Here is a 15,265-nt window from a genome sequence, read left to right as displayed (position 1 = left end):
GTATCGTTCTTGTAACTAAAAGAGCAGTCGGAATAGGTTGTTGAGAAAGGTTAAAGATCTGGGGGCGTAGAGAAAAAAAAGATATGGAAGTGCATAATTTAAACACTTTACAAAAGGAAAATAATTATACTCTTGTAAAAAGAAATCCTATGAGCAATGTAACACATATACATATAAAAACTATACATGAACTTGGATTCTTTTTCAACAAAGTGGAAACATCGCTGATAAGTCACCATCTTAAACCGCAGAGATGCTGTTGGATGGCAGCTTTAGTGATGTTTTTACATGAGACAGCCTGATTGCATATTATGAAACACAGTATTTGGATATCTTTAATTGAACTGAAGATATCTTTAATTGAGTTTAAGATGTCTTGAACTCAATGCAAGATATCTTCAACCCAATTAATGACAGCAGCAATTTAATTAACGGTATCTTAAAATAATGGCTTTTGGAGATATCTCCAAATGTTTTATTATTTCACATCTGAAGATAGATATAATCTCACAAAGTACATTTAAGATATTGTGAATTAATTTTAGTTTAGGTCTATTTTATTCTTTCCTTTTTTTTCTTTTCTTTCCTAAGGATTTGAATTGGCTCTGTTCTGTGTGGTATAGTTCAAGCACAGCATGGCAGTGCAACTAATCTGTAAAATGTGCTCAGGGACATATCAGAAACTAGGACAGTTCTGGAGTTACAGTTGTTTGCCTAATTACTATTGTAATTAAAAAAAAGGTGAGTGGGGACAGATTTGAATGTCTCAAATATCAAAGGTGTCTTCTGTTCATTTGAATTAAACTGCTACACTATCAAAGATATCTTTACACTTATTTTGTTGAGAACACAGGGATCACTTTAGGGATGCCAGAAGACACACGCACACTTAAATTAGACTGGGAACAGATAACCGATTATACAGTAGATGTATATTTGAGCAATAATATCTGGCACAGTTGAGCTACTACGTATAAGGAAGAATGATTATAATTTTTTGGTTTGTTTTGTTCTATGGGTGGGATAGTTATTATTATTTCCAGCTCATTTACTGGTCTGACATCTCTGGGATGTCCGGATACATAATATCACTATGATGATTATATGAGAATGAAAACATATTGTAAGAGTCAAATATTTTAAACAACTTAACCATTGTTTTAAATTGTAGTATTTTCATATTTAGTCACAGCAGGACCAGGATTATTGTGAGCTCATAATTTATGTGTATGTGAGTGCAAAATCTAAGTTTTTATTTGTTTATCTTTGGAAATACTTATCGGCTTCTATATATTTTGCCTTTTGTATATTTTTGATATTATTTTAATAAATAAAAACATTGAATTAATCTAACAATATGCAACAGTAAAGATGTCTAATGCTGTAATAATTCTGAACATTGATTCCACTAATCAGATTTATTTGAATATGCAGTGCATTTATATTGCTATATAAATTAAGTCTAAAATATCATTTATCATCTTAAGCAAGGATCTAAGAGGACATCCTTAAGAAATAGAAAAACTGAAGTGAATTAAACAGGAAGTAATTGGTTGAGAAAAAAAAAAAAAAAAAAGCACAATAACTGGCTTCAAATCAGGATTCCAATTAAGTGCACAGACGAGACAGCCAAACATTTCCCATAGGGTCTAGACCTTAGAAAGTAAAAAGGAAACCTCTCGGAAATCCTTTTGCTTTTGGCACCTTGTGCACTGCACCGGATTTGGGATCAGGATACATACTAGCATGTCATAAATGCAATAGGCACTTCCTTCTAGGATGGCCATCCCACTGTTAGGTCTTTCTTGAGCTCAGCACTTTGCTGAATTGAATAGTGTGTCATGAAGCTACCTCAAAAGGTACAGAGAAGCACAGAAAAGCATATTCCCAAAAATCGCCGGTTTGAGAATACTATAGCAAACATCTTATGACATTTAAAAATGTATTAAATTGATATCTGACTAGAACACTGCCTCCTTCAGTTAACTCTATGGGTAACAATGACTCTTTCTTACAGCCTGCACTGACTGACGTGTCCTTAGCATAGCATAGAGGTTATGTATCAAGTTGTATAGTAAGAGGTCCTGACATTCCTTGCAGTGGCAGGTGACATTTCTGCAAGGAAATGGCAAAGTTCAAAGTCTGGTGAAGGGAATACAGTACAAGTATATAAATATATAAAAGTTACAATTGCACTACAAACATACTGTATTGTCAAAATGCAAAATGTGAAGTTCCTGAGGCCTTCTCTAATTCAACTCCTCTTACTTTTTCACCTTCTGTTCGTTCTGTTATACAGTGTTTTATGCTTTTGTCAAAGCAGATAGAAGTCTTCTCTTTCTGAGTCACTTACACAAATGAACAGATAATAATATCCCACATCTCCTCGGGGATTTACATCAGTGAGGAGGTAATGGTAAGGTTTGTCCTCCCTAAAACACTGATTACATTAACTTCCATAAAATCTCAGGCAGGGGTTGTAGTTACACCACAATGTAATATTCTGTAGTACATTACCAAACAATTATGAATTTATCCATCTACCCTTTTATAGTAGCATTCATCAAACTACTATGTTGCCCCATTAACTGTGTGTTTGTATTTAGGATCAGGCTATGATTATGGTTAATAATTATCTTTCACAATTTGTTATTAATACTAATACAATTAAGATATGTATCAGGGTGTGTGTATAGTGGTGTATATGTACACCAGTCTACTATGTTATAATATTTTTTTCATCAACTATTTCAGACAACTGCTGGCAGAAGATATTCATTTTACGAAACAGCTAAAATGCAATGTTTTAAATTATGCAGTAGAAAAATATGGTTTGCAGTGTATTTACCCTGTGGAAATTATTCCTAATACATTTGTGCTGTTTCATCCAGGCATCAGGAATTCCTTGCATGAAAGAACATATTGTTCCCATATGTCCCTTTGCATTGGGAATGGGGTGCATAACTTAATATTAAAAACCTCAAATAGATTCTTTCCAACTAAGTGTAAAGGGGGGGGGGAAGAAAGTTAATTTACACTTTACACATTTTCTTTCTTTTATTCTGCTTCCCTCGGAAGCATCAATTCCCTGTTATATATAACCCCCCCACACAAAAAAAACATACATTCCAGGCCAACTGGGGGAGGCTTAGTGTGGTAGACAGTTTAATTGGATAAAAGAAAAAGATTAAAGAAACCTCAACTCAGTTCCATAAATAATTGATTTCTAATGAATCTGTAGCGGCAGTGAGTAGCAGTTAGAAGTAGTTGTTAAGGAACAGGGGGTGTTGTTGCTTAAATGTATTGACAAGGAGGACATTTCAGTCTTTTCTTGTTAGTGCCTCAACATATTCTTATATAAATGTGAGCCAGGGATGAACAAACACACACAGCCTAGGTGCTGCATTTCTGTGTATTTGTGCCATTTCAGCACACAGGGAAGTTCTTGTGCATAAACCTTTCCAAAGAGAGCATTTCTGAACAAAACACATATGTATATACACACAGATAGATAGATAGAAAGATAGAATGCTAATAGGAGTCTAGAAATTCATATTGGTGGTATAATTGTATAGGTCACACAACAGGTCGAAGAATGAATCCACCCCAATTTGAGAATAATGCATCTACAGGCTACTGAACTGCTTGAAACCTTAATTAGTACATAATTGGTTGTTGTTTTTTCAATCCATCCATGTTGTTCTTTAAGGTTTACTTGCACACGGCTGTACAATTTTCCATCTTAGAGATCTTCAAACTGCTGCAATCTCTGAATGTCTCTTTTCTAGAAGGCTCATTCCCCTTTCATATCCCTCCCAAAGCCAGTGAATACACATCAGCAACATTGCAACATTGCTGATGGAAGGCAGTCGGGAACCGATGCCACAAAGCATTACTCACAACCCGTTAGGGCTTCCCGACAGAACAGTGGGGCAGGGGTATGGGTTACATGTTTGTGGAAATGAGCTGTCAGAGGTGACATGCACGTGCCTGTCAGGATGACAAGGGCTGAGGGGAAGGGTGGTGGTAAAATTAGGCGACTGGGGGGATGGGAAGGGGGATGGCATGTACATTTTATTTTCCCCAGGACAAAATGCTCACACACCGATAAATTCTAGCAACGTGAGAGTGTTTCAGCTGGGCTTGCACGTCATCTGATGGTGCAGGACTCACTGGAGATGTCTGAGTGAGGCGCATTAGCCAGGAGCTTCTGTGCTCACCTCGTGTGAACCTGAGCAGAGTGAGGCCGCCGCTGCAGCCGGGCTGGCACTCTGAAGTCAGGCGAGACACTAGAAAGCACCGCAACAGAGGTCAAGTACCATGCGGAGGTAATTTGGTTGAATAGACGACTGACGAGTGCCTAAGTACACCTAAAGAGAGAGCCAAAGCAGATGCAGTTGGTGTGGAGGGTGGTGGCACTCGCACCATTTCTCGCAGGCAAGATCAGCAGCCCTCCTTCCCTCTGCCATTTGTCAGGGCTCTCGGCTGTACCGGCTTTTCAACAAAACACAAAATATCTCATACCTCAAGGCTTCACATCCGCATTCATTAAAAAAAAAAAAAAAAATGCTGTATATATTCAGACTTTGTATATGGAAGTATTTTTCAGACTTGTATTTGGAAAATTAATTATGTTTTATAAATAAAGAATTAAATAAACATGGAATGTCATTATATGTAAACTCACAGCGTATAAGCTTTTACATATGTAAAGATCACTTACAAAACGGAAATACTATTATATTAAAATTGTCCATGTAAAGCAAATCTATGACTCAATTTCATTTAAAATTATATTGTAAAAAGGCTTCTGCTCTTTATAAGAATATTTCCATTGAACAACACATATTCGGAAGGTTTTGGGGGATGTCACATACCAAAAAAAGGCATTTCCCAGAGCTGAATTATTTCTCGTAGGCGATACTAGGGAATCCTAATTTTACTTGTATTGCCCAATTCAAAACCACAATATTTGTATATAATAATCATTATTCCAGTGCTTCATGGTTAATTTGAATGGGAAATGACTCATAATGTGACCTCCCCCACAATCTCTATAACCAAAGAGAAACGGCAGAAGAGTTAAGGGAAGTTCTTCCCATAAAACGTTTTCTTGTGAAATATGCCCGGAACAATAATCTGAAGTCATGATAATGTGTTTGAAGAAAAAAAAAATCCAAATACACATGATGACTAGTCATATGTACCAATTACCAAAACATTATAGATATCTTGATTAGGTTTGTGTAAATAGTGTCTGGCATATATCAAGTTATAACAATCACTATGAAAGGGTATTTTTAGCTATGCTCTGGTATGTTGATAGTCAGTTCTGTTGCCTGGCAATAACTGTTCTTTGTAGTGTCAGGTGTTGTTTTCCTTTGGTTCTTAGTTTCCAAAATGACTGAGTGAATATTTAAGCTTCTGTGAAAGAATTGCATTAAATAAATAAATAAGTACATGCATAAATAAATGGGTTACGTGTGGCTAAGTGAAAGTCATGCACAACCCTCTCTTAACATTTCATTAACTTGTGTCTGTCATAACCTAAAGCTGTGAATGTGAATACCTGCATTCATAAAAGTAAAGGAAACCTTGATGAAACAACTGCAATATTAAACATATTGAAAGACAATTGAGCCTTAAGAACTCAAACAAAACCTGTGTTCAAATTTAATACAGTGAAAATGGATAATCCTGCTTTTGGAATTCCAACGCTAAACCCGAGCAACTCAGAGCAGAATGGTGTTTTTGCCTTCTAGTCTGTTTTATTGATGTGTATTAAGGAATTAATTGTTCTACTGTTCAGTAAAATGACAGAGAGATACGGAAGTTTACATGTTGCCGTAGTAAGGACCGATCTGTGTAGATGTCATAGCATTTTAATACAGTATACATTCCATTTATAAGACAACTGATGTAAAATGAAGTAAAAGCAAACCTTAAAGAGTTTGCTGAAGGCAACTGCACAATATGCATATGCATTCAACCAAAGTATCTAGGACAATGAACAAAGCCGTCTACCAGAAACGCTATTAATACATTAACTTTAGCTTTACTGGATTTTAAAGAAACATAGACATCTGAACATGAGCACAGTTCAAAGTAAGCTCATACTTTTCAAACTCTCATGACCTATTTCTCTTAGTTGAGCCCCTTGGACATTCTAGATGATAGGTAAGCCAGTAAATGCCAAGCTTTTCATAAAGATTTAATCAGAAGTGTCCTATAAATTATGTGGGCAATTTCTGCTAACACTATGAAGAAAAGAAAAGGAAAAAAGTGAAAGTTGCATCATTGTCTGTATCATTGCACACAAGGCACCCTAAGGATAGGGAATCCAGTCTCCACATTAGTGTGCAACTTTAAAAAATTTAGCCGTCTTAAAACTGAAAGAAAATCAACATATTTTTAAAATTCAAGATAAATCCAAAATATGGTTTGCACTTTGCTAGCCCCTTTCAAATTCAATGATATATAGAATACCTATTACATAATGAAAATGCCTGATAGATAACAAAGGTAACAGACACTTTTAATTTCTCTGAATCTGATAAGGGCTTTTCAATGTACAGCTAATTTAAAAAAAAAAAAAAAAATCACACTCATTTCTCCAAATTGGGATACCAGTCTCAGGATAACTGCACAAACTGGTTTCCTTGACTACTTATGTAATGCATAATTTATTTATAGTTTTCTTTACTTTATTTTGTGTTTTTGTTTCTAAAGGGATATGCGTTTATATTGGGAACTAGTAAAAAAAAATACTTAATGGACAAGTTGCCAATTGATTTAATAACATCATAGAAATTCCTTCTGTTAATCTTAGAAGATGAAAAACCCACTGGCGTCATTTTAAAGTTTGGCCTACTACTACTATCGTCTTCTAATGAGGAGCAATCAAAGATGGTAATATTGATCTGTATGCTAATAATTTATATGAGGACAAAGATACAGCTCAACTGAAAAAGATTGGTGCCTAGCTCTGATTAGTCTTGTTAATTAAAAGCCCCCTTGTTCATTAAAAAAAAGAAAGAAAAAAGCTTCTTATATTTTATCTGGTTGTATGACAATAAAGCCCATGTGATTTACTGTGCAAGAAACACACCCTAGATTGGGTTCTTTTTCAGTTACCCGCGCTTGCTTAAAAACTGCTTAAAACCAACAGATGATAGTTAAAATTAACCATTGGAGAACATGTGCTTTAGACTTACAATAATTCAACAAGTATTCCTCTGATAAGACCTTTTCTGTCCATTAAATTTGATTGCATGAAAATATATTTCCCCAACATACACTCACCTAAAGGATTATTAGGAACACCTGTTCAATTTCTCATTAATGCAATTATCTAACCAACCAATCACATGGCAGTTGCTTCAATGCATTTAGGGGTGTGGTCCTGGTCAAGACAATCTCCTGAACTCCAAACTGAATGTCTGAATGGGAAAGAAAGGTGATTTAAGCAATTTTGAGCGGGCATGGTTGTTGGTGCCAGATGAGCCGGTCTGAGTATTTCACAAATCTGCTCAGTTACTGGGATTTTCACGCACAACCATTTCTAGGGTTTACAAAGAATGGTGTGAAAAGGGAAAAACATCCAGTATGCGGCAGTCCTGTGGGCGAAAATGCCTTGTTGATGCTCGAGGTCAGAGGAGAATGGGCCGACTGATTCAAGCTGATAGAAGAGCAACTTTGACTGAAATAACCACTCGTTACAACCGAGGTATGCAGCAAAGCATTTGTGAAGCCACAACACGTACAACCTTGAGGCGGATGGGCTACAACAGCAGAAGACCCCACCGGGTACCACTCATCTCCACTAAAAATAGGAAAAAGAGGCTACAATTTGCACAAGCTCACCAAAATTGGACAGTTGAAGACTGGAAAAATGTTGCCTGGTCTGATGAGTCTCGATTTCTGTTGAGACATTCAGATGGTAGAGTCAGAATTTGGCGTAAACAGAATGAGAACATGGATCCATCATGCCTTGTTACCACTGTGCAGGCTGGTGGTGGAGGTGTAATCGTGTGGGGGATGTTTTCTTGGCACACTTTAGGCCCCTTAGTGCCAATTGGGCATCGTTTAAATGCCACGGCCTACCTGAGCATTGTTTCTGACCATGTCCATCCCTTTATGACCACCATGTACCCATCCTCTGATGGCTACTTCCAGCAGGATAACATAGCACCATGTCACAAAGGTCGAATCATTTCAAATTGGTTTCTTGAACATGACAATGAGTTCACTGTACTAAACTGGCCCCCACAGTCACCAGATCTCAACCCAATAGAGCATCTTTGGGATGTGGTGGAACGGGAGCTTCGTGCCCTGGATGTGCATCCCACAAATCTCCATCAACTGCAAGATGCTATCCTATCAATATGGGCCAACATTTCTAAAGAATGCTTTCAGCACCTTGTTGAATCAATGCCACGTAGAATTAAGGCAGTTCTGAAGGCGAAAGGGGGTCAAACACAGTATTAGTATGGTGTTCCTAATAATCCTTTAGGTGAGTGTACATTCTCCATGTTAAAACAAAACTCAAGTCCTTTGAACTCCTTCAGGCCTGTACTTCCGCTCCATCTGTCCGGCTTGGGGTCTGTCTGTGGTAATGTCAGACACAATGTTATCTCAGACTGCAAACTTAGTTTACACATAGCTCAGTTAAGATGTGTTGGCCTCGTTTAATAGCCTGAAGCAAATAAGCACTGGTGTGCAAACACAAGAAAGTATCAACATGCATGATATAGCAGGGCATTCTGGGACTTCAGCTTTGATGAATGCCCTTCGAAAGCAGAGCAGCACAATGTTTGACATGGAGAACAAAATGTACAATGTCATTACACCAAAAGCTGCCTATGCTTGATTTTGCTGATGCCCAATAAAATAAAATAGGCCCTTCCGCAAACATCACAAACTTATAATATGTTTGCTGGACCACTCATTGAATATTTCCTTTCTTTAGTTGCAATTGTTTTACAGTATTTATTTTTTCAGGGCCTTTTGGTGTTGAGTGTAACCTGTGACTCAAATTATATGGAAGCGAAGGTGAGGAGAATTAAGAGAATCAAATATTTCAGGTATGGTGTGAAATGCATTGAAGGGGTTTGGCTCTATATGTGATCAGGTGAGGGAGAATTTAAGCAGACATCCAATACATTTTTGCAGGTTGACAGATTTATTCAATCACTTAACAGTTTGTAAGGGTAGCAAGATTTTTTGACTTGGTTAATCAACTCTTCAATTGCCAGTTTCAGAAAGTGCATAGTATTTTTGTGACCATCACCATTGCCTACCTAGGGTTAAGAAGAAAATCCTAAATTTTTACCTGCTGTATTTTTGAAATACAATCTTCCTGCAGAAGATAAGTCTCTGGGAGAACTTGTCTAATTTGTGTGTGGCCACAATAATTGAGAGTTGTGTGGTTGGATCAGTTCATTATTTAAATTAATGTTCAGAGAAGAAGGAAAAAAAGCATTTATAGAAAATATATAGCCTAGTTCTTGTAAAATCCATTTTTACTTCTGCAAAGTGGGGAACAAAACACCTGTTTTCACCTCATTTGTGGGAAAAACACAGTCATACCAATAAGACACATACTGGAAAAAGCCACTGAAATTACTAGAGGCTGGGAGTCCCTCCATTCTTCTCTTATTCACATCCTTATTTCAGTAAGCTAGCCTGCTGAAATCCCAAGATGGTTAAAAGAATAATACAATAAAAAAAAACTATTGTGTGCACTGTGCATTGTGTGGGAAGTAGCAGCTGTAAATGAATATGAGACATAGCAAAAATATCTATTTATATGATAATTAGGAATAAGCATAAACTTTATCTCACTTCATCGGGCATTGGTATATATGAATTTGTTAAGTATGACGCATGCCTAAAAAGTTGGTTACATTTTCTCCCACTAACAGGTCATACAAACGTTATTTTTAGAAACTGGTTATGATTAAAATGGTCAATGACAGTAGCCATTTACCGTCTCTCTGTATTTATAAAGTCTACCTAACACTGAATAAAATGGGTATCAGGTGTAAAAGGAATACATTAGTATTTCCTTTCATGTTTAATGGCCATAAATATATTAATTATTCTTCAACCACTTTTAGGAAGTTCAAAATGCCAAAAGTTTCTAAGATTTATTCAAGTAGTTCACAAAAGGATTACATTGATGGTTATGGAAAATAGTTTAATTCCACTGCAAAACTGACTGCATTTCAGGGCAAGGTCTTTTTAATGACTTTGGGCTGTACTTTAAGATCCATGTGGATACACTGTACATCTTTACAATCCTTATATTCGATTACTACACTCAAGTGTGCATTGTAAGTACATGGCTTTTCAATGTACAACAAAGCCTAGATTTCCAACTTACATGAACATAACCAAAAACATATTTAATCCAAATGCATTTCAGACCAAATTCTGCAATATTTTATCATGAATCTTTAAGACTCTCTTCAAAAGTAACCCTTTGCCAATTTATAAACACTGGCATTTGGCTTACACTTCACTGGAGAACAGGTCACACAGTTTACACTGGCAATTGCTGATTTATTTTAATTTGAAGGGCGACAGAAGCAGATTTCAGCTGCTAAATTCACGTCTAGTTGGATGCTGTCATCTCACATGTGCTTATGTCCATATTGTTATATACGATTTATTTTTTTCTGATTTGCTTTTTTTCTCTGTGTAAAAGCTCTTGTTGAGGTTAATGTTATCCATTGGATCTGATGTAAGTGGATTTCTCAAATTAAATTCAGGATTAGTTTGATTCTTTAAATCATAAATTAAGTCATAACATTTATTTAAATGCTCATTACTATCATTCTTCATGTAAACATCAATGCTCTGATCACATGATGTTCATCAATGTTAGATCCATCTGGGCATTGTTACCAAATACCAACACATAATGTTATTCTAGACATCCACGGCCCCTGCTTTCTGCAGTTTTATGAGACTCCAGATATCTGATTGAAGATAATAAACCAGATAATGTGGTCTTACCAAAGTACTCCTCGGATGGGGGATTGTCCATGTCATACAGCATCTTTTTGGTAAGGCGCTCAAGTTCATCTTCAGGTCTTCCTGCAGGATTGCTGGGACCCAGGGGCAACATAGGGGAGGCAACACCAGGGGCCAAAGAACCCACCTGAAAAACAGTAATAGCACATTGTTAACGCTCACTCCTGAAGATATATAACATCTGTGTATGCAGAGTTAAAATGTAAACTACATACAACTTTTCTTCTTACAGTAACTGTATGTATAATACAAGCACCCAAGGTTCTTCGACATTCAATATCATTGGCAACCATGCCAAGAACGTGCTTTCTTACAAGACTCTTCTACCTGCGCATTCTGCATCTACAAAATAACCAGATACGACTAACATATTTGGAGACCAATTCATCAGCACATGATGCACCCCATCGAGTATGTGCAATGTGTCAAGATGGCCACTCAAATATAAAGGTACAACTACAAGGAATGAAGGGAACCATTTTTAATTACAGAATGTACAGGAGATAACACAGCCATTGTATATGTAAATAATCTCTCTATATAATAAGTCTTAAATAGTCTCAATCTAACTACATACAGCAGTCAAACAAAAGATGGAGTGGTGAAAATACATATTCCAAGCTGCATACTGAAGTAATTCTTATCCTCAGCTCTTTTCATGTAATTACTTCCTACTTGTGGCATGATTACATAAATGCCATGTTGTCTTCTGTTCTCCTTTCTCCCTAGACTGTTATTTTCCATACTAACTTAAATTCTCACCACAAACAGCATCTTAAAAAAACAAAGAACATAGCTTTGGGAAATATGTCCACACTGAAGGATAATCTTCTAGCAATCAGTAAGACGGCATGGTACCATACATGCCACCCAACCTCAAGAGCTGATAAGCATTGGTGTTGCTTCTCAATTTTTAAAATTCCAGAAACTCTGGCTGAAACTGAAGGTAACTTTACACACGAACCCAGTGAGAAGCCTAGAAAAATCAAAAACTCAGTTGGAAGAGGTCACTGTGAAACAGAGATACTCAGTATGTACAGCAACAGAAAGAAATATGAACAAGACTCAAGTGTGGAGTAAATCACATAATCCACACTGTTTAAAATATGAGGAAGATGCCCTTAAGGTGAACCATACTCTTTGAATTGGAAGCAGAATGTATCCTACTAAACCTCCATGAATCAGCTCTTTAATTCATTATTTACTCTGGAGCTTTCCTACTGCTAGGATTTACAGTTCAGGCAATGTGGTGCAAAGCTTATCATTGAGTTTCTGGGGTTCAAGGACAAACCAGTTGAAAACCAAAATGAACATATGATCTATTATATGAGTATGAGCAGGTGCTAACTAACTAATGCTTCCCTATAGATGCAGAATACATTTTTTTTTAATGGTAGCTTAGCCATACATAAGCTAAAACACATACCATTAACTTTATTTCAACAAAAAACAACACAATTTAGTCTTTATTAAATACATTGCAGGGGATGAAAACCAACTGCATCCTGGGCTGCACAGATGCCATTCAATAAATATGGCTTGATTCATCTTAATTTGTTTTTCTAAACATATAAAACACTGATTAAAATCATCAAGTCAAGCCAAATGAATTACACTGTAAGAAATTTAAATTAATATCTGTGTTCTAAAAACTAAGGCTGAGCATGTTTTGTTTACAAAATCTAACTGAGAATTTTGTGTTGATATATTTGAAGATTTGCATTAGTTAAAAAGGTGAAGAAATCAAAAACATACTGTGACATGACGCTGTAATGACGCAGAGAAATTAAGTGATTTATTTACACCTAAACAGTTGTAGTTCAAAAGGACATCTGACGTATGGCTTACTGACTATGGTCAAATGTGGTCAGAGAGATTTTATTATATATAATCACTTTGAATGACTTTATATTTCAGAAACATTGAGCGAATATTTTACCTGTTACGCTAAATGTCTCTAACAATAGCCTGAACTCTAGCACTAGCCAACACCAATGTATCTTGGGAAATGTAACCCCAAACCTAGCCTATTCTAAAAGCCTGACCTTAGTCTACACCCTAAATATATCCCAATGCAAAATTTAACTTAACCAAATTTTGTCTATATTAGCTCATCTGAACAAAACCCTAAACCTTGTGGAATTCTAAATATATTGAGCCTAATCAAACCCAAATTCGAACCCTAGTTTGCACATGAAACAACACCAATAGGAACGGCAGAGATGGCAAGTGTTATGAAACTGATAATAAGCTTATAAAAGGAAAGATCAAAAGTCAAGGCATAGTTCGATTATACCTATGGTTTGTTTCCAGCTTTGCCCTGGATACATTGGCTACCCAATAAAAACAAAATACATTAAAAAAAAAAAAAAACATATTTCAAATGAATGTTCAATCATATGTAAGATGTCCTTAAAGCAATCTAAATCATTTGGACCCCTCAAGCCTGTCTATTATATTTTGAAGTATATTTATATTCTGTGCACACAAATGCTGTTTGTGTATGTTATTTTTATATTTTTTAAACTGAAAGTCAATTCACACATTGAAAAAGATGGTGTTTAAAGATAGACACACATGAAATACATCTTCTGGTGATATTTGGATTATTACATAAGATTTGACTGTGGTACTTTAACTTCCTTCCTTGAAACACAGCCCTATCAGCCTGCCCCACTGATTCTATTAATGTTCACTGTGTAGCGCATCGGTCACATCGGTTTTAACGCCTTGTGTCAGTGAAGCATGGAGCCGGAAATAACCCTTGAGCTGTTTCAATACAATCGAGTCTCACAGGTGGCCTCCCGAAACAGCTGCATGGACACAACTTCTGCAGGAAGCAAGATACATAACCAAGCTGTCACTAGTCAGAAAAACATGAACTAAGAAACATAAAAACATACATTTCAGATTTTCAGAAAACATTTCACATGTTGAAAAGATTGTTTAAGTTTATATTGAAATTTCAGGACTGCATTTGTTTTCCATTTGTATAGCAATTCTGCAACTCAAAATTTTATTTGTGTAGCAATACATAAAATACACCAAATTGGGTTAAAGTCAACTGAAAACTAAAGCCTAAGGGCAGGATTAAATCAAAAATGTTAGTGCTGCGAGACGCTCGCAGAGGCATTAGCGGCATGTCGGCAAATGGAAATCGCACTGCTAAACTATCATGATATTAAATCTAACCAAATTTGCACTGCAGCAAAACAACCTTCTTGCAGCTCCTTTCTTGCACAAAAACGAGAGAATAAAACACAACTTTCACAGCTGCTACTAGAAAACTACACCCCTGTACTCAGTCACGCTTTCATGTTTAGTTAGATGCTACTTTCTTCTAATTTTTTTAAGTAAATCCCATGATGTACAGTTGTGTAGTTTGTTATTTGCGGCTGCTTAAAGTTGTAGTTAATACCGCCCAACAATACAGTGGGAGTGGTTACATTTTCGCTGTATTAAATCAAGAAAATATCTGTGAGAAAACCCCCTGACAATGCTCTTGCAGCTCCTCTAGTTTTAGACACTTCGGAGTTGTCTAAAGCCTCTCGCGGTTAAGGCACAGTGTAAAGAAAGCCCGTTTGGCACAGGTGCAGCTCCGGGTTTATTCACAGCCTCCGCGGCTCTGTGTGTTCTGTGCAAATGACCGATTATTACTACAGTAACTACAATACAGCTGTACAGTGCGGGTAACAAATTACATGTTGTGCTCAACATCCACTCAAACTAAATGTTGCCTATTGTTCGTGCACAGAGGGAAAATATATTAGTGAATGTCATTTTATATTTTGTTCAGTACTATGCTTCGATTATGTTTTTTTTTTTTTTCATGACTTATTTGTTAAATTCACTTGTTAGTTTATTCTGTTGTTGCTTGTTCATTGTTCCTGAAGTTGTAGCAATGTAATTCAACATTGTGGCAATGTTGTGTGTTAGCTGGGAAGTGGACGCTGAATAAAATATTTACATTGATCTGTTATTCACCAAACCGTTGATCCACCCGCTAATAGATAACGCCTAGGTAAGGCCTTCTGCCAATAATAATAATAATAATAATAATAATAACTACACAACATTCATCAAAGGCGAGTACGTTTTTTATTTTATAATTTTTTCTTCTACTCATAGTTATAACCGCTACGAAGTATAGGTTTGTGTCAGCGGGGAGATTAATGCTGTGGATTCAGAGCACGGAGTGCCAGATCGCAGTGTTTCTCTGCTTTATTGA

The 15,265-nt window shown here is 36.3% G+C and overlaps 1 protein-coding gene across 5 annotated transcripts in view; it reads right to left on the bottom strand.

The window, feature by feature from the left end:
• lpp (LIM domain containing preferred translocation partner in lipoma) overlaps positions 1 to 15,265 on the bottom strand; it is a 184,082-nt gene that overhangs the window by 23,686 nt on the left and 145,131 nt on the right. For all 5 annotated transcript variants that reach the window (XM_066709184.1, XM_066709182.1, XM_066709183.1 and 2 more), the window contains one exon: positions 11,020 to 11,164. In XM_066709184.1, the coding sequence (XP_066565281.1) occupies positions 11,020 to 11,164 (145 nt within the window). The remainder of the gene's footprint in view (positions 1 to 11,019; positions 11,165 to 15,265) is intronic.

This window comes from Amia ocellicauda, chromosome 7 (assembly GCF_036373705.1).
Source record: "Amia ocellicauda isolate fAmiCal2 chromosome 7, fAmiCal2.hap1, whole genome shotgun sequence".
Classification (NCBI taxonomy): Eukaryota; Metazoa; Chordata; class Actinopteri; order Amiiformes; family Amiidae; genus Amia; species Amia ocellicauda.
Note: the sequence above shows the minus strand (reverse complement) of the source record. Positions and strands in the feature narration are given on the sequence as shown.